The sequence below is a fragment of the Tachyglossus aculeatus genome, chromosome 3 (genome assembly GCF_015852505.1).
Source record: "Tachyglossus aculeatus isolate mTacAcu1 chromosome 3, mTacAcu1.pri, whole genome shotgun sequence".
Lineage (NCBI taxonomy): Eukaryota > Metazoa > Chordata > Mammalia > Monotremata > Tachyglossidae > Tachyglossus > Tachyglossus aculeatus.
The window spans coordinates 69460123-69486819 of NC_052068.1; the positions used below are offsets into that span (position 1 = coordinate 69460123).

General features: G+C 48.2%; 1 protein-coding gene across 2 annotated transcripts in view; it reads left to right on the forward strand.

Moving 5' to 3' along the window:
• Positions 1-26697, forward strand: part of LDB3 (LIM domain binding 3) — a 148635-nt gene that overhangs the window by 83997 nt on the left and 37941 nt on the right. The window contains exons 10-12 of one of the 2 annotated variants that reach the window (XM_038743480.1): positions 15292-15462; positions 16286-16393; positions 26362-26495. In XM_038743480.1, coding sequence (XP_038599408.1) covers positions 15292-15462; positions 16286-16393; positions 26362-26495 — 413 coding nt within the window. Of the gene's footprint in view, positions 1-318; positions 1211-15291; positions 15463-16285; positions 16394-26361; positions 26496-26697 lie in introns of those variants that run through there. The other variant, XM_038743479.1, reaches the window with a different exon arrangement.

The window sequence follows — 26697 nt, forward strand, 5'->3', positions numbered from 1 at the left end:
CCTGGCCCTCACCCAGATCGGAGTCTGATGGGAAAGAGGGGAGTAGAATTTGCCTGGTCATTTCCCCCAAAGTCCTTTACCCCATAGTCAGCACCCACCCCTCCAGCAGGAGTCTGATGAACCTTCTAGAGCTGCCATCGGCCCCTTTGGGGTGCTCTTGGATGCCAAACTAAATCGAATCAACAGCTAGATATACAGGAAGGGAGTGGTGGACACATTCTTTAACCCCTTTCTTCCTCCTCTCTCCCTCTCTTTCTCTCTCTCTCTCTCCTTCCCTTTTCCTCTCTCTCTGTCTCTGTCTCTCTCTCCGTGCCACAGGGAAAGGTTTGAAACGGAACGTAACAGCCCTCGTTTTGCCAAATTGCGGAAATGGCATCATGGCCTTTCTGCGCAAATTCTTAATGTTAATTAGCTAAAAACCCATTTGGAAACCCTCCAAAACACCTGAAGGCAATACCTATGGTGATGCTAGAGAATTCTATGCTGTGCTGAGAGTTTAAGCAGAGCAAGCACTCTTCTATATCTAAGTTATGAGATCACTGTTTTCGGTTGCTAGCTAGTAGTCCTCCACCACCACCACCACCCAAACCACCCCTTCAAGCAAATGTTGCTGATTGTACACTGGATTGCTGTTTATCTGCTGCTAAATCAAATATAATCTTAAACTATAGCCGGGAGGAAAGACATATTTACTACTGTACATGCCTAAAGAAAGAAAATAGGATGCATTCTAGGGTCAGCTTTTCTTTGAGGAGCGTTACTGCAGTAAAAATTGGATAATCTGACACGAAGGTCTTCTGAAGGTAGCCTGAAGTTTGCCAAGTCTGTGCATATGGTCATTTTCCTAGAGATGAACAATTGCCTCGGATCAAGGACTGGACAAGTGACCTGGGATTATTTTTCTGGAATGTCGGACAAGGTCCCAGACATTTCCTTTTGGAGCCAGAAATCCAAAAGGCCCAGGTTGGGTAGAGCAGCTCAGGGAATGGGAGTGGAAATCTAGGGAGATAGGGTTTTTGTTAGAGGAGGTTCAGGGCTCCAAAGGGTAGTCGAGCCAGAGATGACTGGTCCTGGGATTTTCCACAGTGGTTTAAGTTTCAGCCCCGAGTGCTCCCCTCTCTGTTCTGCTCTCGCTTTGCTTCAACACCCTTTTTTCTTCTGTACATAGCAGCATGTTTCTTCTGAAATAAAAAAAGAATTTGAAAACCTATCCAGTCATGCTGTGCCTGTTTTGCACTAGAGCTTCAGTATGGAAAGGAGAAGATGTCAAAGCCTATGAGGAAAAGGAAGGGAGGAGACCTTTTTCACCAGTTCCTAGGGCTTGGCCACATGTCCATGACCCTGCCATTACTGGGACGAACCTGTAATCTATCAGCCCAGGGGGCTCTGTCCCCAATCCTGGCCTTAGGATGCTAGAAGGAGCAGTGGCAGGGTTGCCCTCCTGGGTACTAACCCTCGTCCTTAGAGATGGACCATTCATCTCCCTCAACTTACCCCTTAGTGACCCATAAGAGAATGCATGCCTGTGCATCTAAATCCCAAACCCCTTGGAATCTTTACATGTTTTTGACTACCCAGCTTCCTAGGGGAATGGATTTAATGTATTTCTTCCCACTGGTTAAAGCAGTGTTTGGTCCAGTGGTCAGTCATGGGATTCTCTATGTACTCAGTCTCCAAAGGTTTACAACCAGGCTGGACAAAAGCCTCGAGCTAGCCAACAAAATGGAACAAACACCCATTCCCCCTCCCCTCAAACTGGGAGGAATATTACAATCAGGCCTAGTTCACTTCCTCTTTCCCTTGGTGATTGATTTTTGATTGTGATGGTAGCTCTTCTGACCTTGGTCTGGACAAGCAGGTTCGGGGTGGCTCCCAAGGAGGTGGGGAGCGCTTGGTGGGAGCTTTCTTTGACGATCCAAGGAAGCTGCTTTAGGGTGACAGTGAAGCTATACAGGACTGGACTACTTCCACCTCTCTGATCTGTGCCCCAGTGTCCCTGTGGTCTCCGCATCCGGGACACTCCTCTAACCCTTGGTGGCTCTGGAGTCATTGACAATCAAGAGAATTGTCAGCTGGTCTAGAAGGCAGAGAGGCTTCTCCTGTTGGACTCTGCAGCTCAGGCCCAGACTCCTCCAGTTCTCAATGCCTTCTCTGATGGGCCCAAATGGTTTGCGTGAATTCTCCACTTGCTCGGTTGCAGAGACGAGTGTATCTGAGGGGCAGGAGAGGCAGCTGCTTTTTTAGAATTGAGATATGGAACTGCCCTTGGAAATAGTCTTTGCACTACATCAGGCAAGTTGAGGTTTCTCCATCCAGCTGGGCCTGGCTTTCCTTTGTTACTCATGTTCATCTTCTTGCTGGGCCTTGGAGCTGAGAAGAGGATGTGGTAGCTTGTAGGCTGGGCTAGTTTCCCCTCCATGCTTGTCATACTGGGTTTCTGGAGCACTTCCTCAAGGCCTGGGGTAGGAACCTGAGGGTAGTGAGAGGCAGAAAACAGGGACTGGGCAGCTAGGTAGCTGGGCAGGGAAGGAGCCGGCTGCCTGTAAGTGTTTGTTTGGGAGTCTGGCCAGGCCTCGCTTCCCTCCTGTTTTAATAGAGGTGACCCAATTTGCTGGGCCTGTAGCTCTGGAAGCCTTGGTCCCTAGGTCTCAGGTTACAGTGGCCGAGGTCCCTCTCCCCAAGCCACTGTCCCGCACAGAGAGAGATGGAGGAACCCAGAGTGTGCTAATCAAACCAGCTGGGCCCTGCCCCTTCCACGCCACCAAACCCAGCCCCCCGCACGTCCTTGAGTATTTAACGAAGATCCAGCCAAGGCAGTTCCAGCAGTCATGCCTCCAGGTAAATCTGCTTGTCTGGCTGCAGCCCAGGGAAGTGCTCACTTTCGGCTGTAGGCTGAGTCCTGTTTGATCACTACTAACCCCTTCCCTGCCCTCCATGGAGAGACTGTCTCCCCTTTGCCTCTCCCACCTGCCAATCTTGGCCTCTTACCCCTTTGGGGCTTGCAGCAGGACTACTGACAGCATGTGGCGCATGCGGTGACCGGCATGAGCTTGTGTGTGGAGACTTGAGCACTCATCTTCCTGCCACAAAGCTGGAGGTCCTGGAAGGAGGAGGGACATCCAAGCAGGATCCCCTTTTCTTACACTTCCCCCAACCCTGGCCCACCCAAGAAATTTATGGATCCTCTTGCTAGTGGGGGAACTGCAGTGACCTGTGCGAAAAAGGCCCAGGGCAGACAGGGGCAGCTTTAGCCAGAAGCCCAGGCAAATGCTGATGGTCATAGTAGTGCCTTCTTGAGAGAGAGAGAGAAAGGGAGGGAGAGAGATGGAGAGAGAGTGGGAGAGGGAAAGAAAGAGAGAAATAGCAAGGGAAAGAGATGGAGAGGGAGAGAAAAAGAGAGGGAGACAAAAATAATGAGGAGTGGGGGGAGAAAAAGAAACAGAGAGAGAGAAATAGCAAGAGAAGGAGGTCCTTGGCTCATTTCATTCTAGCTGGCACATCACCTCTGAGGCTGGACTTTTAGCCCTCCATAACTAATAATAATAATAATAACAATGGCATTTATTAAGCGCTTACTATGTGCAAAGCACTGTTCTAAGTGCTGGGGAGGTTACAAGGTGATCAGGTTGTCCCATGGGGGGCTCACAGTCTTAATCCCCGTTTTACAGATGAGGGAACTGAGGCACAGACACAGAGAAGTGAAGTGACTTGCCCCAAGTCACCCAGCTGACAATTGGCAGAGCCGGGATTTGAACCCATGGCCTCTGACTCCGAAGCCCGGGCTCTTTCCACTGAGCCACGCTGCTTCCCCTAGAAGCCACAGTAGGAGCCCTGCCTAGTTACAGCCCAGCCAGGCTTTTTGGTGAGGACATAGGACCCAGCTGAGAGCTGGGAGCCCACCTTGGGCAAGGCCCCCAGGCTGGACACTTTCTGAGCACTGGATGGGCATCGTGGATGAGCAATATGCAAGCAGGAAAACTTGGTGGAAGAGAAGGGAGCTGAGGCTGAGGAAAGGGACACGGAAAGGGGAACTATGGCTGAGTGAATGACCAAGGAAAGTCCGGGTCACCTTGATCCTAGGTCAGAATCTCACTTCAGGGCTTCTGGAATGCAGTGGATCTGAAAGATGGGCCTTCAGTTTTGCCAAGATGGCAGATTCAAGGCTAGGACCAGGATGCTACCAGACTTGCCTGATACAATTCACTGTTGAGCAAGCTGAGTGAAATTGACAGGCTTCGGGGTTCCCATCCCAGGAACATGAGGGTGACTAACCAGCATCTCTGCCCGTAAAGTTTCCTGGTGGGGTCTGCTCCAGTCCTCCTCCAAGACCCTTGTCCTCCTTCCGGGAGAAGGTGGGACAGAGCTCCTGGGACATTCAAGTCTTGGTTGAGGGTGAACAGGTTTTCAGGAAATTTCAACATCCAAGCTTGAATGTGAGGAGAGTAGGACTGGGAAAACCCTGGGAGCAGACTATGTTGGGTATCTGCAGGCTTCAGAGTAAGGGTATGCAATCTCCCAGGTAATCTGAGGTAGAGATATGTCCAACTCTCGGGTAACCAGGGGTAAGATGTCCCATTCCCATGTACATGTCCCAAGTAATCTGGAGTGGGATCGAACCGTCTCCCTAATAACCAGCTGTAAAGGATACTTCATATCCTAAGTCATCTGGAATATGGTTGTACCATTCTCCTGTTTACCAGGAGTACAGTTACACTGTCTCCCAGGTGTTGTGGAGTACAGTCTCAGTGTCTCCCTGGTAACTGGCCTTATGGTTACACCAACTCCCAGGTGATCAGGGTTTCCTTCCAGGCCTCTTTGGCTCAGTTCATTTTCCCTGAATCCAAGTTCAGGGACCTTGGAGATTCTTGTGACTTGATCATATCTTCCACCTCTTCCTAATTACCAGGTGGTGACTGAGATAGTTGTTAAGGAAAGTGACCAGTACCCACCTCTGAGCTCCTGCCATTGACTTGCCTAGACCTTTTCCCCTCCAGTAGCTTCTCCCTTCAGAAGGGGGTGTTGGTTAAAGCAGTCCTGGGCAGGCGGAAATTCCAGTAGCCCCTGGGGCAACAGAGCCTGCTGGAACAAGTGCTTGAGCCAAGCCACCTCACTGAGAAGTTCCCCACCTGCAAGCCAGGGACAAGATCCCTCGCTTTCCCTGGTCTCTGCACCTGGGCACTGGCTTCCCAGTTCCCATAAGTGGCTTCCCTCAGTTCAGCTCGAACTGTGAACCCTGCTTGTGAATCTGTCGCAGTTCTGTAGTGTTTGTTCTTTCTCTCTCCCTCACTCTCTCTCTCTCATTCTCTATCTCTCTCTCTTTTCCCTCACTGGGACACTTCGTTGAGGCTAGAAGAAGACAGCCTTACTCTACTTCTGTTTTCTTCCTGAGGGTTATCATTGCTTACTGAGGCTAGGCCTGGGTACTTGTGACAGGGGGTCACAAATACACAAAAACCTGGGAAAGGCAATTGCCAAGTTAATGCTCTTCCAGGGAGTGCATTGGGGGAGAGAAACAGAGGGGGCAGAGAGAGAGAGAGGAGTTATCTGTGGCTTTTTGGACTAGGGCCAGACTGGTGCTGAAGTTTTTATTGGGAAATCCTTGAGAGAAACTTGAGAGCCAAAGGGAATGGTTTGAAGAGCGGAAGTCCCTTCATTTCTACTGTGTTGCTCTAACTGGTTCAGAGCCAAAGTAGTCACCCAGAGCCAGGCAGAAGACCCAAGCAGGAGAGTGGCACATTGGTTTAGAGCCAGTAGGAGCTGCATAGTGGGTGTGAAGGAGAAGAACTTTAAGTCCACCCCTGCCCAAATGAGCATTAGCCCTCAAGATCATCCCAGTATCTTGGCTGAATTTGGGGCCCTATGGGCCCCTGTGACCACTTGGCTTGGCCAGAAAGTCTGCAGTCATAGAGGCTGGGGTGACCTGAATCCATCGCAGAGTGGTGGCCATGTTCTTAGGAACTTAGCACTAGAGTGAGCTCCATTGTTCCTCCTTTGTTGGGGAGTAAACTCCCCCATAGTTAGTGTCTACCAAGGCCTATGGTCTCTTTTTCCCTCCCCATGGTTCTGGGAAGATGTTTCATCCCCACATTGCTGGATGTTTCATCCCCACATTGCTGCTCCCAAGCATTAACCCCCCGGAGGCCAGTGGACAGCATTAACTCCCCTGAGGCCAGTGGACACCACCATCCAGCAGGCCCTAAGCACACGTGTGCCGAGGTGATATATTGAGGACCTTCTGGAGGGAGGTAGATCTAGATGGAGCTGGGTAGTGCCAGGGTTGGTCCAGGGCCCACACGCCATGCTCAGTCCACTCCCCAGATGCTAGCCCCAAGTGAGTCTGGGTCCCATGACAATGTAACTGGGCCACCAGCCCTGGCCCTGATCTATATTTACCATTTCATTGGGGACAGAGCATTTCTGTTCCACCGAGGCCAGAGCCCATAGGAAGTCACACAAATCCGGGGTGTTCTCAGTAACAACATCATTCACTAACACAACCTACCGACTGTGCTTGCTAGATCAGGATTTTCTTTTCCCCGTCAAAAGCCCTCCCCCAGCCCATGTCCAGAGTACCAATCTCAGAGGCCTGCAAACTACTAAGGAGAGTACTTCCTGGAGACCAAATTTAGCGTAAGATTTCCGTCTAAACCTTGGGCCGTTGGCAGCAGCCCTGAGTTCTGAGGCAGGTGGAATGGAGTGGCCTGGACCTTGGCTCAGTTCAGAGGATGTTTTTCATTAGGTTGGTGGGAAGCATCTCCCAAGTTTCTGGTGAGGGCCATGGGACGTATTAAATCAACCTATCCAATGTCATGTAGAATCCTTACCATGGTGTGGTGTTGAGTCCTTACGGTGACTGGCTCAGCACTGCCACAGGCAGGCTGGGCCTCTGGGGCAGTAGAGACCACCCACTCCTGAGCTCATGACCGTAGGAAGCCGGGGAAGGCAACCAGCCAGTCATTGCTCATCTTCAAGTCAGGAAAGAGGGAGCGAGCCTTCCACACTGACGGCCTAAGGCCACAGACCGGCTCTACATCAACCTTCCTACAGCTGCTCGCCTCCAGATCAAAGCCCCTCTTGGGTTTTGGACCTGTCTTTTTCCCTGCTTTGCCCGATGGCCTCATTTCTTTCCACCCCACCCCACATTCTCTGTCTCCATCCCTGGGACTCCCCCGATGCCCCTTTAGTGCGCCCTCTTTGACACGCACATCAGCAAGAGGGCTCCTGGCTGCTGCTGCACTGAGCGGGAAGGTGGTGGGGCTGAGGGGCTCATGCCAACTGTAGTGGCTTATTGCTGCTTGCCTCTTGATCTGGATATGGGGCTGTGTCCACACACACAGTGGCTACCTTGGAAATAAACCAGCTTCCTACTTCTCCAGCAGTGAGCGTGTTTTGTGGTGTGTGTTTCTTTTAATGTCTCTCCAGTCCTGCATGGTCTCTTGGTTCTTGGTATACTCTGTTGATGTCTCCCCTTTCGGCACAGACTCTTGCGTGTGTGTGTGTGTGTGTGTGTGTGTGCGCGCGCGCGTGTGTGTGTGTGTGTGATCTACTCCCCCACTCCCACCCCGATCTGTGTCACACTCAAACCACACACCCCGTGGGGTCGCAGTTTCCAGATGCTGTTTGGTTGATCCTCATTGTCTGGGAAATGGGGGCCGTCACAGAATTCCGCTTTCCACTTGCCAGCTCCCAGCAGCCTCATGGAACAAGAGAGGGGTCACCCCCAAACCCAGGGCAGGCTGGGGAGCCACGTGGACAACAGACTCTCGATCCTGGCCGATGGTCCAAGACAGCTGCAGACGAACAGTGGGATCAAAGCCGTTGCATTGGTCAATGGAACCGAGCCACTTTCCCTCTCAGCTACCACAGCCCTGGGCAGAGGATAGGGTTGAGTGTGAGCGATGAGGGCCACCTCCATCGATTGACTTAGGATGTGAATTGCTTTACAAACGTGAGCTGAGGATTTCTACCTGGGAAGGGGGCTTGTACCAGGGACTGATCTGCGTAGGCTGAAGTTGCCCAGGGATAACCGGCCCATGGGTCACCTCAGTGGCTGACCGTTCCACACCCTACTTGTCTCTGGGGTACCCAAGAGAGAGCTTCCCCTTTAGCTCCTAGACAGGAACTGGCCTGCTCCATTTACATTCCCCAAGGAGCCCACCACCAGCAAACCCTGGATAAATGACTGGGGAAATGGGCCAAAATCAGAGGGAACAGAGACTGTAAGCTCATTATGAGCAGGGAACGTGTCTACCAATTCTGTTACATGACTTGACTTCCCAAGTGCTTAGTACAGTGCTCTGCACACAGTAAGTGCTCAATAAATACCATTGAATGAATGAATGAATTACACCCTCCCAACTGCTTAGTAGAGTGCTCTACACACAGTAAGCACTCGATAACTACCGTTGATTGATTGAGTAATAAGACACTTTTTCAGTCCACTTGTTCCCTCAGATAGTCAATGCCCTTACAGGACCCGTGGCTAGGCTTTCATGAGCAAGCATGTTTTGGAAAAGGATGTGGGGAATTGAAATATCCATTTTTTCCCTGGCCTGCAAGGGGCAACCCTAACTCTCAACAGCCCACTGACATTAGGGGAAAGAGTACTGTGTGGGCAGGCCTTGCCTGTGGCAGTACATCCCATTACTCTCCACCTGTCGTGGCGATCAATCAATAGTGTGAACTGAATACTTTAGGCAGTGCTTGAGAGAGTAAAACAGAATTAGGAGATGTGATCCCTCAAGAAGCTTTCATTCTAGTGTGATAAATCCCACTAGCTCCCTCGAGTCTGCTTTGCCCAGTGGTTCCATCTTGGAGTCATGTGGACTGTCTGTCATTGGCCTGATTGCCCTGGACATCTAGAAAGTTTTCCAGCCCCTCTGCCCAGCCCCACCATCTGCTGCCATCCTTGAAGCTTCACGGCCGTCTTCAGAGCCCAGACCTACAGGCTGACAGCAGGAGGGGGAGGAGCCCAGAGTCCCCAGCATGTGCAGGCAATAGCGGTCAAGCAGATGCCCAAGACAGTCAAGGGTGTCCATGGACAAGAATCCATGACTGCATGGCCACAAACCAATCCAGAAAGTAAAGCTCAATCAACTCTGCCTTTAAAAAGCATGTGTGATTGGTACTGCCATCTCCAGTGAAAATAGTTTTTTTTCCCCCTGCAGAATCAGTCTTTAGCCTCAACCAATTAAAGCCCAACTAGGCGGAGCTGCTTCTGCTTTCAGACCCATCAGGCTCCTAACACTCCCTATTGCTGTAAGCCATGGGACAAAGGGCTTTCTCTACCTCTCCCCCAGAGTTTTGCACAGGAGACTGCTTTGGTGAAGATTGGTTGTTTTTTCTGTGACTTTTGCCGGTCGACTGGGGAAAGAGGAAATCAGAAAGCACGTGGGATATGGTAGTCAAGAGATTTGCCCACCAGAGCTAAAGGGAAGTCCTTGGAATTGTGGCTGGGCAAAACGCCCAGTGCACTCTCAAACTAAGGGTCTCAGAACAATGGATCTGGAGGATTTCTAGTCAAAGCTCCCTAGGCCCAACTCAGAAAAGACTTTGGCAACCAAGCATCTGTCCTGGCACTGCTGCGGCCTTCTGTTCCAATTCCTCATGTTTCTCCTCCTTCTTCCCCTCCCTGCCCCACACCTGCCTTACCCCCTATGTTTCCACTGGCTGTTTTCACTTTGTACCCTCCTTTCGCAGAGGCAAGGGACGGCTGGCTACATCAGCAAGAAACAGGTAACATTTGCTGTGTCCCTTTTTTTCCCACCTACCCACCCTCCTGAAAGGGCTCTGATGTCTGACCCCCTGATTACCTTACTTTGTGAGCAGATTCACAACTATTTGGGGATTTGTGGTTGAATCAAGAGCATTTGCAAGAACCGGGTTTTTTTTTCTTCATCCAGATCTTTGTATGTGTCAGGCGACTATCTAGAATTAAATAATTAGACTAAGCCCCATTTGGGACAGGGAGTGAGTCTGGCCTCATTATCTTGTACCTTTCCCAGGGCTTAGTACAGTGCTTGGAACAAAATAAACAGTTAACGAATACCACAGTTATTACTAGTAGTATTCCCCACTTGAAACATTAATGGGGCTGGGTCACTGGGGTTTGTTTAAAGCAAGATGAACTATAGATTTTTTGTTGTTTGCCAGGGAGTTGACAGCAACCCATCGAGAATGGACCTGGATTCAGGGAAGGCTTATCAGCAAGGAAGCATTCAATCAATCAATGGTATTGATTGAGCATTTCCTGTGTGCAAAACACTGTACTAAGTGCTTTAAAGAGTGCAATGCAATAGCGTGGATAGACCTGATGCCTGCCCACAAGCCCATAACATTGGCATTTATCCTTGATTCATTTCTCTCATTCAACCCACGTATTCAATCTGTCGCCAAATCCTTTCAGTTCTACCTCCTAAACATTGCTATAATCCACCATTTCCTCTCCATCCAAACTGCTGCCATGCAGATCCAAGCACTTATCATGTTCTGCCTTGACTCCTGCATCAGCCCTCTTGCTAATTGCTCTGCCTGTTGCCTCTCCCCACTTGAGTCTATACTTCATTCTGCCACCCAAATCATTTTTCTTAAAAGTAATCCACATCTTCCCACCCCTCAAAAACCTCTAGTGGTTGCCCATCCACTTCCTCATCAAAGAGAAGCTCCTTAACATTGGCTTTAAAATGCTCAATCACCTTGCCCCTTCCTACTTTATCTTGGTGATTCCTATTGCAAACCAGGATGCACACTTGGCTCTTCTAACCCAACTTACTCACTGTACTCGATCTCATCTATCTCATTGCCTACCCTCACCCACATCCCCCCTCTGACTTGGAATGCCCTCCCCCTTCCCATACAACAGATCACCAGTCTATCTTCAAAATATTAATAAAATCACATCTCCAAGAGGTCTTCCCCAATTAAACCCTCTTTTCCCCTATTCCCTCTTCCTTCTGTGTCATCTATGCACTTTCATTCATTCATTCAATCATATTTATTGAGTATTTACTGTGTGCAGAGCACTGTACTAAGCACTTGCACTATACTACGTGTTTATTGAATCTGCACCTGTAAGTACTAGTTATTCACCCCACACTCAGCCTCGCAGCATTCACATATGTATCCGTGGTTTGTTTTGACGATTGTCTCTCCCTCGAGACTGTGAGCTCTAGTGGGAGAAAATGTGGGCAGAAAAATGTATACCAACTCTGCTGTATTGCACTCTTCCAATCTGCACATGGTAAACACCCACTGATTGAAAAAAAGGAGCTTACAATCTCCTTTTCCCTTGCTGAACCTCCAGGGACCCGAGGCATCGACAAACTAGAGGCTGTGAGAATGGGTCTTTGAGTGTGTGACTCCTCCAATTTCTTCCATTCACAGGTTTGGTTCCCCTTAGCCTCTCTAGCTTCTGTTTCATTTGTAGTAAAATGAGAATCTTCAGTGCAGTGATCTGGGTGAAGTTTCAGGAAAAAAACCTGAATACTCATAAAATCCAGAGTTGCAGGGCTGCTTTGGAAAGCCCACGGTAGCTTAATCAACCCGTTCCCTGCCTTGGGGCTGTCGTTCTTTGGTGACTGTATTTTATTGTTCTTTCTATTGGTTCCTTTTCTCAAGGCCCCATGCCAAGATCTGTGCCATTATCTTCAGTTCTGAACCTGCAAAGTGAGACTCAAGCTCACCATGTCAAGGAATAGCACTGTTGGGTTAGGGTCCCCTTGCTTCCCATTGGGACCCAAAGCAAGCTGACCAGGCTCTCCTCTCCCTCTGGGAAAAGAGACTGTTGGCCTGATGTCAGCCAGAAAGAATCCTAATAATAATAATAACTGTGGTATTTGTTAAGCTCTTATTATATGCTAGGCACTGTACTAAACACTGGAATGGATATAAGCAAATCCGGTTGGACACAGTCCCTGTCCCACATGGGGCTCACAGTCTCAATCCCCGTTTTATGGAAGAGGAAACTGAGGCCCAGAGAAGTGAAGTGACTTGCTCAAGTTCACACAGCCTAGAGCCAAGATCACGGGGAAAGCCGGGGAAGGAAGAGGAAAGGCTCATAGCCATTTTCAGAAAGAGCAACAGGAAGCCCCAAGAAACCTCATTTGCACTTCTTTCACTTGGGCCTGCCAGGTGTCAGAGTCGGCACAGCAAATGGGCTCTGGAAAAGGGCATTTTCCCGGGGACAGCTTTGGATTAGGGAATAGAGGGAAGCCCGAAAAGCAGAGCTCCTTGCCAGGACTGGAATTCTGCTTCTTAGACCTCTCTGGCCTGGACCTCTAACCTCCAGGGGTCCTGTACTGGATTTCTCCCTGATCAGTAGATGGAGCAGAGTGGGACATACTACCGTGGGAAAGTTCCTGGGCAACGGCAGCTGCCTCCCTGTGACAGTCCTGCCTGGTGCATCTCACTGCGGGGCCTAAACTCTTCACAGGAATGGCTTCTCCTGAAGCTAAACATGGCAGTTAAATGATTCGGCTCCCATTGCCTTTCAAACAAAGTAATCAATCAATCAGTTATTGAGTGCTTACTCTGTGCAGAACACTGTACTAAGCACTAGGGAAAGCCCCTCTAGACTGTAAGCTCATTGTGGGCAGGGAACTTGTCTGCTATATTGTACTCTCCCAAGCACTTAATACAGTGCTCTGTAAATAATAAATGCTCAATAAATATGATTGACTGATTGATTACAATACAATAGAGTTGGTAGACAGGAACTTACAGTCTAGGAGCCTGTTGGGCCCTGAGGACCACTGTCTCAATGTCTAAGACAATTCACTGTCCTTCCCATCTTTGTGTTGGCTTTAGTTGCTCAGAGGAAGCAGCATGACTTAATGGAAAGAGATTGGGCTTAAGCGTCAGAGGACATGGTTGCTAATCGCAGATCTGCCACTTGTCTGCTGTGTGACCTTGGGCAAACCCCTTAACTTCTCTGTGCCTCAGTTACCTCATCTGTAAAATGGGGATTAAAACTGTGAGCTCCACATGGGACAACCTGATTACCTTGTATCTACTCCAGCACTTAAGAACAGTGCTTGGCACATAGTAAGTGCATAGCAAGTGCCATAATTATTATTGTAATTATTATTATTATCATTATTAAGAAGACTGAAGACTCTTCCTGGTCTTTTAGAAGTTTAGGAAGCATTTGAGCTGAAGCAGTGGAAATCGTTTAAAATGGAAAAGAAAAATGGGTAGGGAACTTAAAGGCAAACAGTTTCTAGGTTTGCTAATATGAAAGCAGAAATGCAGAAGCCTCAGGCTACAGGAATACCTCTGTGTTCCGCGCACAGTAAGCACTCAGTAAATACGATTGAATGAATGAATGAATTTATTACTCTATTTTACTTGTACATATTTATTCTATTTATTGTATTTTGTTAATATGTTTTGTTTTGTTGTCCGTCTCCCTGTGAGCCCACTGTTGGGTAGGGACCGTCTCTAGATGTTGTAAGCGCTCAGTAAATACGATTGAATGAATGAATTTATCACTCTATTTTACTTGTACATATTTATTCTATTTATTTTGTTTTGTTAATATGTTTTGTTTTGTCTTCCGTCTCCCCCTTCTAGACTGTGAGCCCGCCGTTGGGTAGGGACCGTCTCTCTATGTTGCCAACTTGTACTTCCCAAGCGCTTAGTACAGTGCTCCGCGCACAGTAAGCGCTCAATAAATACGATTGAATATATGAATTTATTACTCTATTTTACTTGTACATATTTATTCTATTTATTTTATTTGGTTAATATGTTTTGTTTTGTTGTCCGTCTCCCCCTTCTAGACTGTGAGCCCACTGTTGGGTAGGGACCGTCTCTAGATGTTGCCAACTTGTACTTCCCAAGCGCTTAGTACAGTGCTCTGCGCACAGTAAGCGCTCAATAAATACGATTGAATGAATGAACCAAAGATTTAGAGAGGCTGCCCACTCCTGGTCAAGGTTTCCAGGACAAGATTGGGGTGTGAATCATCTTGTCAACAGGGGCGAGACTGTGTCCAGTTTGGGTTGAAGGCATGGACGTGGCAAAGGGACTGTCAGCAGAAGTCTGTGAGTGTGTAAATGTAAGTGCGTGTGTGTGTGTGTGTGTGTGTGTGTGTGTGTGTGTGACTGGGTGGGAATGGAGCAGGTAAATTTGCAACCTCCCAATAGACCACCTTGAGAGTTCCTTGCTGGTATAACTTCAGACATTTTTCATAATACTGAAAGACGAGGGGTTCATATCTGCCATAGCTTTTCTGTAGGAAGAGCTCATTCCATTGGTGAGAGTGGAATCAATCGACTCATGGGGCCAGATCACTGAACTTTCCCAGGGTGACAGGGAAAGCAGCCAGATAGGAATCAAGCCTCTGTTCTTATCCCATACTCTCATCCTGGTTTAAGGGATCAGTGAGATGAGAACGCAGACTCAAGTAATGGAGAAAACCAACACCTTACCCATTCTATTTAGGGTCCACACAGTCGTTTCTCTAGTTCTGCCCTAAGACAAGTATCTGCCTGTGCTCCTCTAAAGCACTTAGCTCTTTCATGTGATCATTTCTTGATTTTTTTCCCCATCTCTCTTCCTTTCTTCTATGCTTTCTAGTGTCTACTCTCCCTCATAGCTCCCTTCCCCACCCTCGCAGTGAGGAGGAGAGAAAAGTGCCCAGTTATGCCCTTTTCCCAGGGAAGTGAACTTCTGAGCTCCACATGTGCCCCTCCATAAAGAGAACACTTTCTAAAGTGCTGATCCCCTTTGAGAAGCCCTGTCTTTAACATCTTCTCTTAAGGTGGAACTGAGTACAAGTGCAAAGTCTAAGTCTGTACAAAAAATCTCCAGTCTCTCCAAACAGAGCAGGCATCTGTCTGTCTAGGGTGGTTAAACCAGTTCATTGCAAAGGAAGGGTGCTGAGAAAGAAAGGAAACAGCATCCTTCAGAGTATTTTGGTGGTTGACCTCTCTTAAAATAAGACCAATCAGTACCGATTGTAAATGGAAGGTACAGTATCTGGCAAAATACAAACAAATGAAACAGGAGAAAGAATATCGATGATTGCGACTGTTTTGTTGGCAGCTGCACCAATATGACCGGATGGTCCCACTTGACCACGCTGCTTTGGAGGCAGGGGACTGGGCCAGTTGGTTTCTTCAGGCCCCTCCAGTGTTCTTATTCCCCCCATCGTTTGCATAACTAATGTCCTTTTCTTGTCCCTAGCCCACCTCAGGGGCACAATCGTGTTGGTTTTTGGACCTTCTGAAAGTGTGCACCACCTTTTTCTCAAGCCCCTTCTCTGTCTTATTTAATTCTAATTCTAATCAGTACCCCTGTCGAGCATGCTCCAGTGTCCACCAGCTCTGCCTCCGCTCCCATGTCAGCTGCTTCCACCCATCTGCCCGCTACTGCCACTCCCAATGCAGTCCATCTGACGTCACCTCCGGCCTCCACCTCTTTCTCCAGTCCCGACGACTCCCTGTCGCCCTCACTCCAAAGGTAATGCTCCTGGGACAGGGGCTCTGGTCTGTGTGGTCCATACTGATTTCTGGAATGAGCTTGATCTGCCTGCTGCAAGAGGAAAAGGGGACCACTGCCCCTCAGGTCTGAAGAACTAGAAAAGAGCTGGGGTGGCAGCAGGCTCAGCCTGGCTTTGCCCCGGGTGTTGGGGGCTCCTGGTCAACCAGAGAGCTGAAATTCACTAGTGTTCCCAAAGCCATTTTTGTCATTAGCTCACCTCCTCCAACCCACCAAACCTTTCCCTGAACTGCCCCTATGTTACATATCTGAAAGAAGGAGATCCTTGGAAATCCACAGACTGGATCACCCACTATCCAGGAGCTTTGGGAGGGCTCTCTGCTCGAGCCCCTGACTGCTCTCCAATTCCTTCTCCTGGGACCCAGCCCTAAGCTGACCTGATCCAATGGGAGGGAAACCCCCATTTTGCTCCCCTCCCACGCTGCTCCTTCTAACCTTCACAGGTCAGTTTTTTTTCCAGGAGACAAGCTCCAGTGCCGCCTCCCAGATCTCGGAGCAACCTAACAGACCTTCTTTCCAGGGCTTCGTGCAGTCTGACCTCTTTTCTCTTTCCTCTTTCCCTTTCACCCAGGCAGGTCTGCAGGTCCTGTAAGCTGCAGGGGTGTGCTAGGTTGGGCCCCCCAGCCAAGATGCTGAGCCAGAAAAATCAATGTGTGGCCGATGCCATTGCTGCCTCCCTTTAGGGTCCAGACTGACTTGGGGCTTGGGTTCCAGATGTCCTGGTTTTGATCCTGGCGTATTTCACGTGTCCATGCTTTGGTGCTTTTTACTGTGTCCTCTGCAGAGTGCTTGCTGCTCCCAGCTCTTCTTCACAGCCTAAGCCTTTTCCTGACCCTAAGAGTATATCCTTGGCGGCTTCTACCATTTCCTCTGCTCTCTCTTCTCGGTCTAGGTATATTTGCATCATCTCTCCTTTGTCTCTCTCTCTGTCCCTTCCCCTCCCGCCCCCCTCACTCTCTTTCTAGTTCAATTGTTTGACTTTATATGTCTTCTCTCTCCATTTTCCCTCAACAGGATAGGGTTCCTGGGGCCGGAGCCAAGATGTGGGAACAGTGTAAGGTCTGCAAAAATAGCTGGTGTGGGTGGAGCTTTAGTGTGATTTAGATGGATCTTGACATGAAGAAGCCCAAGGGTTTCCTTGGGTGCATTTCTGTGATCTCCTTCTCCATTCTCAAAGTGGTGGCTGAGGTTCACGTATCCCCTCCGTAGACGAGAAGGCGGCCCGGGTCTGAGTCACAAGAAAATGGACAGTGATAGGACCAGTCACCCCATTTCACAGAGATATGGTCCCTAGCAGGATGTGATCCAACTCAGTTGGCTACTTGCCGGTGTCCGAGGGTCTCCACATCTCGTCACTGACAAGTGAGATGGTTTGAATAAACTCCAGTTAGAAAATGAACCTCAGAGTTCAAAGTGCTGTGTTTTCATCCCCAGCTATATCACCAGCTGGCTGGGTGACCTGGGACAGGTTGCTTAACCTCTCTGTGCCATGGTTTCTCCCTCTTTCCAAGGAGGATAACAATAAGAAATCACATGGCCTCATGAGAAGCCAGTAAATTTGGACCATTTACATCTAGTTTTATGATAGAGATGTAAACAAGGTAGATGTAACCCATCCTTCTAGGTCTAAAGAAAGGCTTTGGATTCCATTCCACCTGGCATCCTCACTGGCAAGCCAAGGCAATGATTATCAATGATTCATCATCAGCCTGAGGGACAGGAGGGTTAGGAGGGAAGGGAATTAGTGCATGCTATTTCAAAGGGATCAAGTCTAGGAGTGGTTCTAGTTAACATCTTGCCTGGTGACCTGAGTGTAAGAACTGAGCATGCTCATCACATATTTTAAATGGCACTAAATTAGGTGGGGTTGCCAACAATTTGGAAGACAGAGTAGAATTCAAAGTTTTCCTTGCTCATAGTCTAGAAGAAAGAGCATGGGCCTGAGAATCCGAGGACTGGATGAACAGGCGGGGCTCCCTGCCTGTTTCTTCTCTCCCTCTCTGTCCCCTTTCTTTGACCCCCTAACCCCACCTCTCTTTCTTTAGACTTCTCCTCATCCTGCTTAGATGTGTGGGTTCTTTTGGCAGGTAGATCAAGCCTAGGCCAATGTGGTGTTTTTAACAGGAAGAGAAGAATTTAGTTCCCTCTCTGCTAGTGGTTCTTATATAAATGCTTGTTCTATAAACTTTGGCAGTTAGTGATCTAACATTTGCCTTCTGACTCCCACCACTAACCAGCAAACACTGCCCCGCCCACAGTCCAGTCCACCTTACCCCTCACATTGCCCCCTCCCAATCTGCCTCTGTTTTAACCCAACACAACCTTCTCTGGGCCTTGCTGTGTGACCTTGGGCAAGTTACTAGACTTCTCTGTGCCACCATTTCCTCATCTGTAAAATGTTGATTAAATACCTGTTCTTCCTCCTGCTTAGGCTGTGAGCTCTCATGTGGGACAGATAAGATATGATTGTAGTGTACCTACTCCAATGCTTAATATATTGCTTAGCAATATAGTTGGTGCTTAAATACTATTGCTGTTATTATTAATGATAATAATAATAATATTTCCTCTTCCACCCCATGAGACCTCTGCTCAGACAACATACTCTTTCTGGTGAATGTGTGCTCTCTCATACTCTAAGAAAATAACCTAGTTCTGGGCTATTTCCAGCTCAATCAACAATCAGTAGTATTCCCTGAGTACCTACTGTGTTTAGAATACTATACTAAGTGTCTGGGAGAGTACAATAGTGTTAGTAGACATGATTCCTCCCCTCAAGGAGCTTACAATCTAGTTGGAGAGGCAAACAGTAATATAAATTACAGGTAGGAGAGAGTAAGTATAAAGATGTGTCAGTACTTTAGGGGCTTCTGAGTTCTTACATGCTTATGTGTTACAAAAGTCCTGAAATTGCAGTTCGGAAGAATATAAAGTGAGAGGATTAGAAGTCAGCTGGGGAAGACCTCTTGGAGGAGATGTAATCTCAGAAGCGATTTCAGGGTGAAATGTGGACTATCAAATGGAAAAAGGGGAGGGAATTCCAAGCGTGAAAGAGGATGTGAGCAAGAGGTCACGGCAGGAAAGCTTAAGAAGAAGACACAGTGAGTAAGCCAGCTTGAGAGGTGTAAAGACTTGGAGCTGAGGTGTAGCGGGACAAGAGAATGGATAAATAAGGAGATAGACAGTTAAATTGAGTGTGTTAAAACAATATCAGGTGTTTCTGCATATTGCACAGATGAGTGAGCAACCGTTGAAGGTTTTGGCAGAGTGGGCAGGAGTGTTCAGAATACTTTAGAATAAAGATCTGACCAGCATCCTGAAGTATGGACTAGAGAGAGGAGGGACTGGAGACAGAGATAGCAAGGAGGAGACTCATGCAGTAGTCAGGCCGGAATGAGACAAGGGCCGGGAAGCAGCATGGCTCAGTGGAAAGAGCACGGGCTTGGGAGTCAGAGGTCATGGGTTCTAATCCCGGCTTCACCACATCTGCTGTATGACCTTGGGCAAGTCACTTAACTTCTCTGAGCCTGTTACCTCATCTGTAAAATGGGGATTAAGACTGTGAGCCCTACGTGGGACAACCTTATTCATTCAATCGTATTTCACCTTGTATTCCCCACCCCCAGCGCTTAGAATAGTGCTTTGCACACAGTAAGCTCTTAACAAATGCCATCATTATTATTATTATCCCATAGAACTATTCTTGGGTGTATTGCTGAAAATATTTGCTTGTAAATTTCCACCATTGGTGCTCTTATGGTGCCCACACTTTTTAATAAATGTGTAGCTTTCTATTTTATATATGAGCATAAAGACATAGCCATTAATGGGACGGACTAATGGTCCATACAGCCCTGTCTGTGCCCATACAGGTTCTGTCTTCAGTAATGACACCAGAATGTTTGGAAGAACCATTTGCACTTAGAACAGTGCTTCACACATAGTAAGCACTTAACAAAATGCCATTATTATTTTTTTTATTATTATTATTATTATCATCATCATCATTATTATTATTATTATTATTATACCAAGTGGGTGGTTAGTAGGTGGTTCAGCTTGCCTCAATGGCATGGCATAGCAGAGGAGTGACTGGCTCCAAGATGCAACCACAGAAGGAGGATGTCAGGTCATTCGTTCAATCATATTTATTGAGCACTTACTGAGTGCAGAGCACTGTACTAAGCACTTGGGAGAGTACAATACAACAGTAAACATACACATTCCCTGCCCACAGTGAGTTTATAGTCTAGAGGGGGAGAGATAGACATTAATATAAATAAATAAATTACAGATATCTACATAAGTGCTGTGGGGTTAGAAGGGGGGAAGAACAAAGGGAGCAAGTCAGGGTGGTGCAGAAGCAAGTGGGAGAAGAGGAAAGGAGGGTTTAGTCAGGGAAGGCCTCCTGGAGGAGATGTGCCTTTAATAAGGCTTTAAAAGGGGGGAGAGTAATTATCTGTTGGATTTGAGGAGGGAGGGCATTTCAGGCCAGAGGCAGGATGAGGGCAAGGGGTTGACAGTGAGATAGGTGAGATTGAGGCACAGTGAGGAGGCTAGCATGAGAGGAGTGAAGTGTGTGGGATGGTTTGTAATAGGAGAGTAGCGAGGTGAGGTAGGAGGGAGCAAGGTGATAGAATTCTTTAAAGCCAATGGTGAGGAGTTTTTGTCTGATGCAGAGGTGGATGGGCAACCACTGGAGTTTTTTGAGAAGTAGGGTGACATGTCCTGAACATTTCTGTAGAAAAATGATCTGGGTAAGAGGTAGCTGGGGAGGTAATAATAGTTGTGGTATTTGTTAAACTATGTGTCAGGCAATGTACCAAGTGCTGGGGTGGATGCAAGCAAATTGGGTTGGATGCAGTCCCTGTCCCACGTGGGGCTCACAGTCTTAATCCCCATTTTATAGATGAGGTAACTGAGGCCCAGAGAAGTTAAGTGACTTACCCAACAATTAACAATTGGCGGAGCTGGGATATGACCCCATGACCTCTGACTCCCAGCCCCGTGTTCTATCCACTAGGCCACGTTCGGGGTGGTTTAGCTCAAACCTAATGGTTTCCATTTCATCTACAAAATAGTTGGCGAAGTCATCAGGGGCAAGAGAAGGGAAAGAAGGAAGCAGAAGGGACTTTGAAAGTCTGGAATTGTTGCTAAAGGCAATGGGCATCGGAATCAAAGAGGGAGGAGAAGTAGTGCTGCTGAGTGAAACAGAGAATAGAGCCTTTTAAGGACAACTTCGAAGTGAGCAAACTCAGTCTGATGCCTGGATTTCCACCAGGACATGAGTGGAAGAAGTATACTGTGGAGGTGATCCATGCCTGGGAGGTGGTGGTGTGAGATTGACAGAGGATCAGGGGGCCAAGAGAGTTGAGTTGAGGTAAATTTCCTTCCTACAGACCTGCCACCGGCTCTCTCCTGGTCTGGAGGATGGATGGCCACCCCTCTGCTGGCTTTACTTCTAGTCTGACCAGAGTAGATTCACTGATTCAAAGAAAATCTCCATTTGTGGCATGTTGGAGGGAGGCAGAGATGGAGAAGGATGAAAATAAAAATTCCTGCATGAATCTCTGCTTTCTAAACCATCATTTTTAATCCCTCCCATGAGAGCAGCATTTGACGTACCAGTTCATGATTTTTACTCAAATATTTCCCCAGTTCTGTCCAGCACGGCACACACACTTTTTTCAAAGAACAGAAAGGAGGAAGTGAATACGAGGGATGAAACTCAGAGCTCATGAATGTGACCCCTGGGTTGATCTAGAGTGGAGTCTGAAGCTGAGGCATTCTTGATGGGGCTCCAGTTGGGCAATTTCATCATTTACTACTATGTGGAATCCTGGAGGCTGGGAGTGTCAAATGGGCAAAGGAGTCACTGGAGCACTGTGGGTTCCTCTCTCTCTCTCTCTCCAGTCATGCTCTGCTCTTTTCCTCTAACATTCAAAATGGTTGGCCAGGATGCCACTATAGCAAAGCCATCTGCAGCCCTCCTCAAAGATGCTAATGAGAATGGCTTAACAAGTATCTTCCACTACAACTTACCCATAAAACGAAGGCCTTAAATGCTCCGTAAATCTGAATGATATGGCTAGCTCAGTGGTCCACCGGAGATTCCCAGATAGGAAAGATCAAAGTATATCTTGGAGGCTGATTTATCTGGATAACTGGGATATTCAGGCCCAGCCCCTCGCTGGATAAATTTGTCGCTGGATGCAGGCCTCTGAGGTATGGCTACGGGTTTGGTTTTGAAATGCCAGACCACACATCTGGATTACTTCTTCTTTCTGAGGTCTAGGGTTTGTGGTTGGGAACCCCCTGTGGCCTCCTGAGCCCAACCACAAACCCTGGCACATGGAGCTATTGGGAGCTCTCAGAAGGGTGTGTTTGCTCAGCAGAAGAGGGTGTGTTTGCTCAGCAGGAAAGGGGAAACTGTGTGGCCTAGAAGAAAGAGCACGGGCCTGCGAGTCAAAGGACCTGGGTTCTAATCCCGGCTCTGCCACTTGAGAGACTCTGGGCAAGTCATTGAACTCCTTTGTGCCTCAGTTTCCCCTTCTGTAAAATGGGGGTTAAATCCTACTCCCCCTTACTTAGGCTGTGAGCCCCATGTGAGAAGTGGTGTGGCTCGGGGGAAAGAGCCCGGGCTTGGGAGTCAGAGGTCATGGGTTCTAATCCCGACTCCGCCACTTGTCAGCTGTGTGACCTTGGGAAAGTCACTTCACCTCTCTGTGCCTCAGTTCCCTCATCTGTAAAATGGGGATGAAGACTGTGAGCCCCACGTGGGACAACCTGATCACCTTGTATCCCCCCCAATGTTTAGAACAGTGCTCGGCACATAGTAGGTGCTTAACAAATGCCATTATTATTATTATTATGATTATTATTATGTGGGTCAGGGACTATATCGAGCCTGATTTTCTTGTATCAGCCCCAGCCCTTAGTTCGGTGCCTGGCACTTAGTAAGTGCATCACAAGTACCAGAATTATTAGCAAACAGAGACTGTCCCATCTGCTCTGCTAGCTGACAACCCTTGGCACCACGCAGGAAGTGAGTTCCAGAAAGACAGCAAAGAAAGCCCCAGGCCTTAAAACATGCTTTAAAAAGGATCTTCTAAATCCATTCCCCAAACTGTACTTGAATTCTGCTTTTCCTTCTTCCCCATTGACCCTCCCAAGAGTTGGTCCTGAAACGCCCCTGCACTGCGATCATCCCGGCTTCAGGAAGGATGCCCAGGTAGAGGATCCCTGGGGCTCTGCCAGCTCCAACTCTCCAGGGCAAGGACCCAGAGCAAGACTCAGCTCTGTCTTAACCTGACTGCAGACCATGATAAATGTAATCATTCCAACAGTGTAACACAAAGGAGCTGCTCAGGGTGAAGTTTGGCAGATTCGCTGACAGAGCCAAAAAGGGGCAAATCAGCACCCTTGGTTTATTATCTGCTTTTAAAACTTCAGTGGAAAAATAGCACTTACCCGGAGAAGTTTAAACCAGCTTCCTTAGGCAGCATTCCACTGTGATCTTCTATCCATCGATGGTATTGGTTGAGTGTTTCCTAAGTGCAGAGCTCTGTACTATGCTCTTGGGAGAGTACCATACAATTGAGTTGGTGGAGCCGATTCCTGCCCTCAGTGAGTTTAGAGGCTTTTTTTTTTGCCCAGATTTAAAGTGTTTCAATTTCAAAATTAAAGTGTCTTTAGTTTTCACTTTTTAAAGCTTCAACAAGTATACTTTCATCTCATTCACTAGCGGTTCAAATGGAGGGAGAAGCTCTGCTCTGTCAGCCAGGTAACAGCACTGTCAGCAATATTCAAAAGGCCACTTCAGTGCGTTGGCAAATTTTGAGCAAAAGATGAGGTAATTTAAAAAATGACCTCATTCTCCGCACTGTCTACCCCTCTCCTTTCCCTGCTGATGAGTCATTTTCAAACCTGGCTGTCCCTTTCCTACTCTTAGGGTTTGCAAACTTGTTAGGGTTTGCCTCAGTCAGAAACATGGCTGGAACTGTTTGCTGGCACAGATGCCTTTGCATGGTACCATTAATCCTCACTAGCGTCCTCCCGCTTCCTAAATGTGCTTCAATCTCAGAAGCAGAAATCGTCCCCTCAGCAAGTCAGTCTTGCTCCAGATTCAGATGGTCCCAACTGTCATGGGCAAAGGGGTGTTTATTAAGCACTGACAAGGGCCTGGAGTCATGTGAGTCTCTGTACAAGTATGTCCCAAAGACTTCTGGACCTTTTAGCCTGAAATGATGTTCAGGAGCCAAACGTTTCCTGCTCTGCTGCGACAATCCATTCTCCTCCCAGAACGATTATGCTCTTTGGGGCCTATCTTGGTGGATTGGTGCAGACGCAGGAGGCCAGGCTATGCAGCAGAGAACACCTTGAGAAAGGTTTCTGGCTCTAGCCCAGGTCCCAGCTTTATGTTCCATCCCTTTACAAACATCAGTGACTGGGTTTCTGGTTGGTCAGTTCGATTGTCTTGTCAACCAGGGCACCCCAAAAAGTATGCCAGAGAGCCAATCAATCAATCATATTTATTGAATACTTACTGTGTGAAGAGCACTGTACTAAGCACTTGGTTCCCAGCCATGAGGCAGTGCCTCCCCAGACTGAGGTCAGCCAGGACCTGAGTGGAATAGGCCCAGAAAGGGTAGGGTCTTCTTTCCAGTATCTTTGATGATCAAAGATAATGGCAGTACTGTCCTGGACCTAAATGATCATCAGAACAGTGAATTTCAGCTGTGCTCACTGTGCAGCCTGGCCAGGGGATTCCTTTACATCAATCAGTCATATTTATTGAATGCTTATTGTGTGGCGAGCTTGGGAGAGTACAGCATAGCAGAGTGAGTAGACATGTTCCCTGCCCTCAACAAGTTTACAGTCTAGAGGACGTGGTCTAACGGACCAGATTTCACTCTCCCAGCAGGAAGCTGCAGTTACTCCTGTGGACCTGACCACAGCTTGAACTGAGGTATCACCTGATTATCTTTCATCCACGGAATCCCAGGAACTCAGGTTTGGAGGGGGGCTTGAGAGGTCATCCAGTCTATCAACCTGGCTCCTGCCAGGATTCTCTCACTGCCCCCCTACCAAACCTACCCATTGCAGACAGATAAGATCTGATATACTTTCAAACACAGAAAGAGAGAGTCTCAAATTTCCCACACTTGCAAAGAAGCAGGGCAGTTTCTAGGTTTGAAGAGAGGGCTCTCAGGCAAGTCGAGAGCTCTGCCCTTGAATCTCAGCTCCTCGATCTCTGGGCTTCAATTTACTCCATTGAAAAATGGAGCACAATATCTGATACCTGTTTGCCTCTGTGGAAAACTAATAATGATAATAGTGGTATCTAAGTGCTTACTGTGTGTCAAACATTGGACTAGTTATAAAATAATCAGATTAGGCAGTCCCTGTCCCCCATGACAGTCTAAGTAGTAGTGGTAGTAGTATTTATTCAACACTTCCTTTGTGAAGTGCACTGTACTAAGCACTGGGAAAGAATACACAGGTGGCATGAAGGATTGGTATTTAATCCCCATTTTATGTTGCCAATTTGTACTTCCCAAGCGCTTAGTACAGTGCTCTGCACATAGTAAGCGCTCAATAAATACAATTGATGATGATGATTTTATAAAGAAACAGAGGCACAGAGAAGGTAAGTGACTTGTCCAAGGTCATACAGCAGGCAAGAGGCAGAGCAGGGATTAGAAACCCAGTCCTCTAACTTCTTTTCCTGTGCTCCTTCTACTAGGCCAAGCTGCTTCTCTGTGAGGATCCATCAGGAAGTATGATTGTTATACATTAAAAATGCACCTCCTCTCAGCACGCAATTTTTTGAAGGCGGAAAGAAAAGATGGGCTCGCGAAGTGGTAGACACTGATGGTCACTGCTCAAGGGTCAAGCCATCTCGGAGTTAGGAATGAAACTATGTTGCAGTATTTCAAGGAGGAGCCCAGGCTGGCCTGCAGATGGAAAAGTGTCCGGTTGAGTTAGGGTCCAGTGACTCCGGGGCAAAGCAGGAATTGAAGGGGCCTGGGGTCTCGGAGACAGTTTCAGTGATTTGAAGGGCAGAGTTAGGTCAGCTTGGCTGAGCGCAAGAAGAGGGGAGTGCACATTGGTGAGGCCTCCAGAATAGAAAGGTGATGAGGCACAGAGAGTCCCAGTGGCTGGGGGCTCTAGAACATTACAGCTCGGCACCATCCCTGTCTAAACCCGCAGAAAACACAGAAGGGTTGGAAGTCGGGCTCTTCCCCCCGCACAACCTCATTATCAGTTGTTGTTCATCCAGGGGATAAACTACCCCGAACTTCCAGGATTTTGTTGAGGGAGGGACACCTGTAACAGTAATGGCTAGAACAGGGGACAACTCCTCTCTTCCAAGGGACTGGTTTCTAGAAACACAGGCCATTTCTTCTGCGTTTCCCCGAAAGGCCTCCATGGATGGCATTCTCTGAAAGCCACTGGTGGACATATGGCTTTAGCCACCTTCAGGGGGCCTCCAAATACAGAGTTATTTTCCTGGGGCAGGCTGGGACCAAGCCTGGCTTCCAGGGTCTTCCCTCTCTCCAAGAAAACAGCTCTCCTCCAGCTTCTTCCTCTCCTTCCACCCTTTGCCCTCCTCACATTGGGATTTGGGTGAACTCGGGTGAACCCACCACCGTGGGGACCTCCTGGTTCAAATTCTCCTCCCAAGAGCCACTTTGAAGATGTTGAGCTGTGAGATTACAGAGGGGCCCCATCCATGCAGGAACTGGGTAGCCCAATCGGGGCTTCTGGGAGCGCTCTCACCCTCGCCATGTCCCCTGGGGCTGAGGCTGCCCCTCTAACTCATCCACGGAGTGACTGACCGCTCCTCTTTGCTTTTAGACTCCTGGCTTCATCCTACAGCCCGGCTTTTGCATCTTCCCACGGACCCTCCACCTACAACGAGGCCCCGGCCCCCGCCCCGAAGCCCAGGATGGTCACCACCGCCAGCATCCGACCCTCCGTCTACCAGCCGGGTAAGGGGATCGCCCTGGGAATCGTGAGTGGCTTGGCCAGGAAAAGGCATCTGGAGGTGGAAAGGTGACGATCAGGAAGGGATGCATTTGGGAGAAGGTTAGGGCTCCCTTACCAACCAGTCAGTGGTTTTCATTGAGCACTAACTGTGTGCAGAGCACTGTACTAAGCTCATACTTATGGAGAGTACAATACAACAGAGTT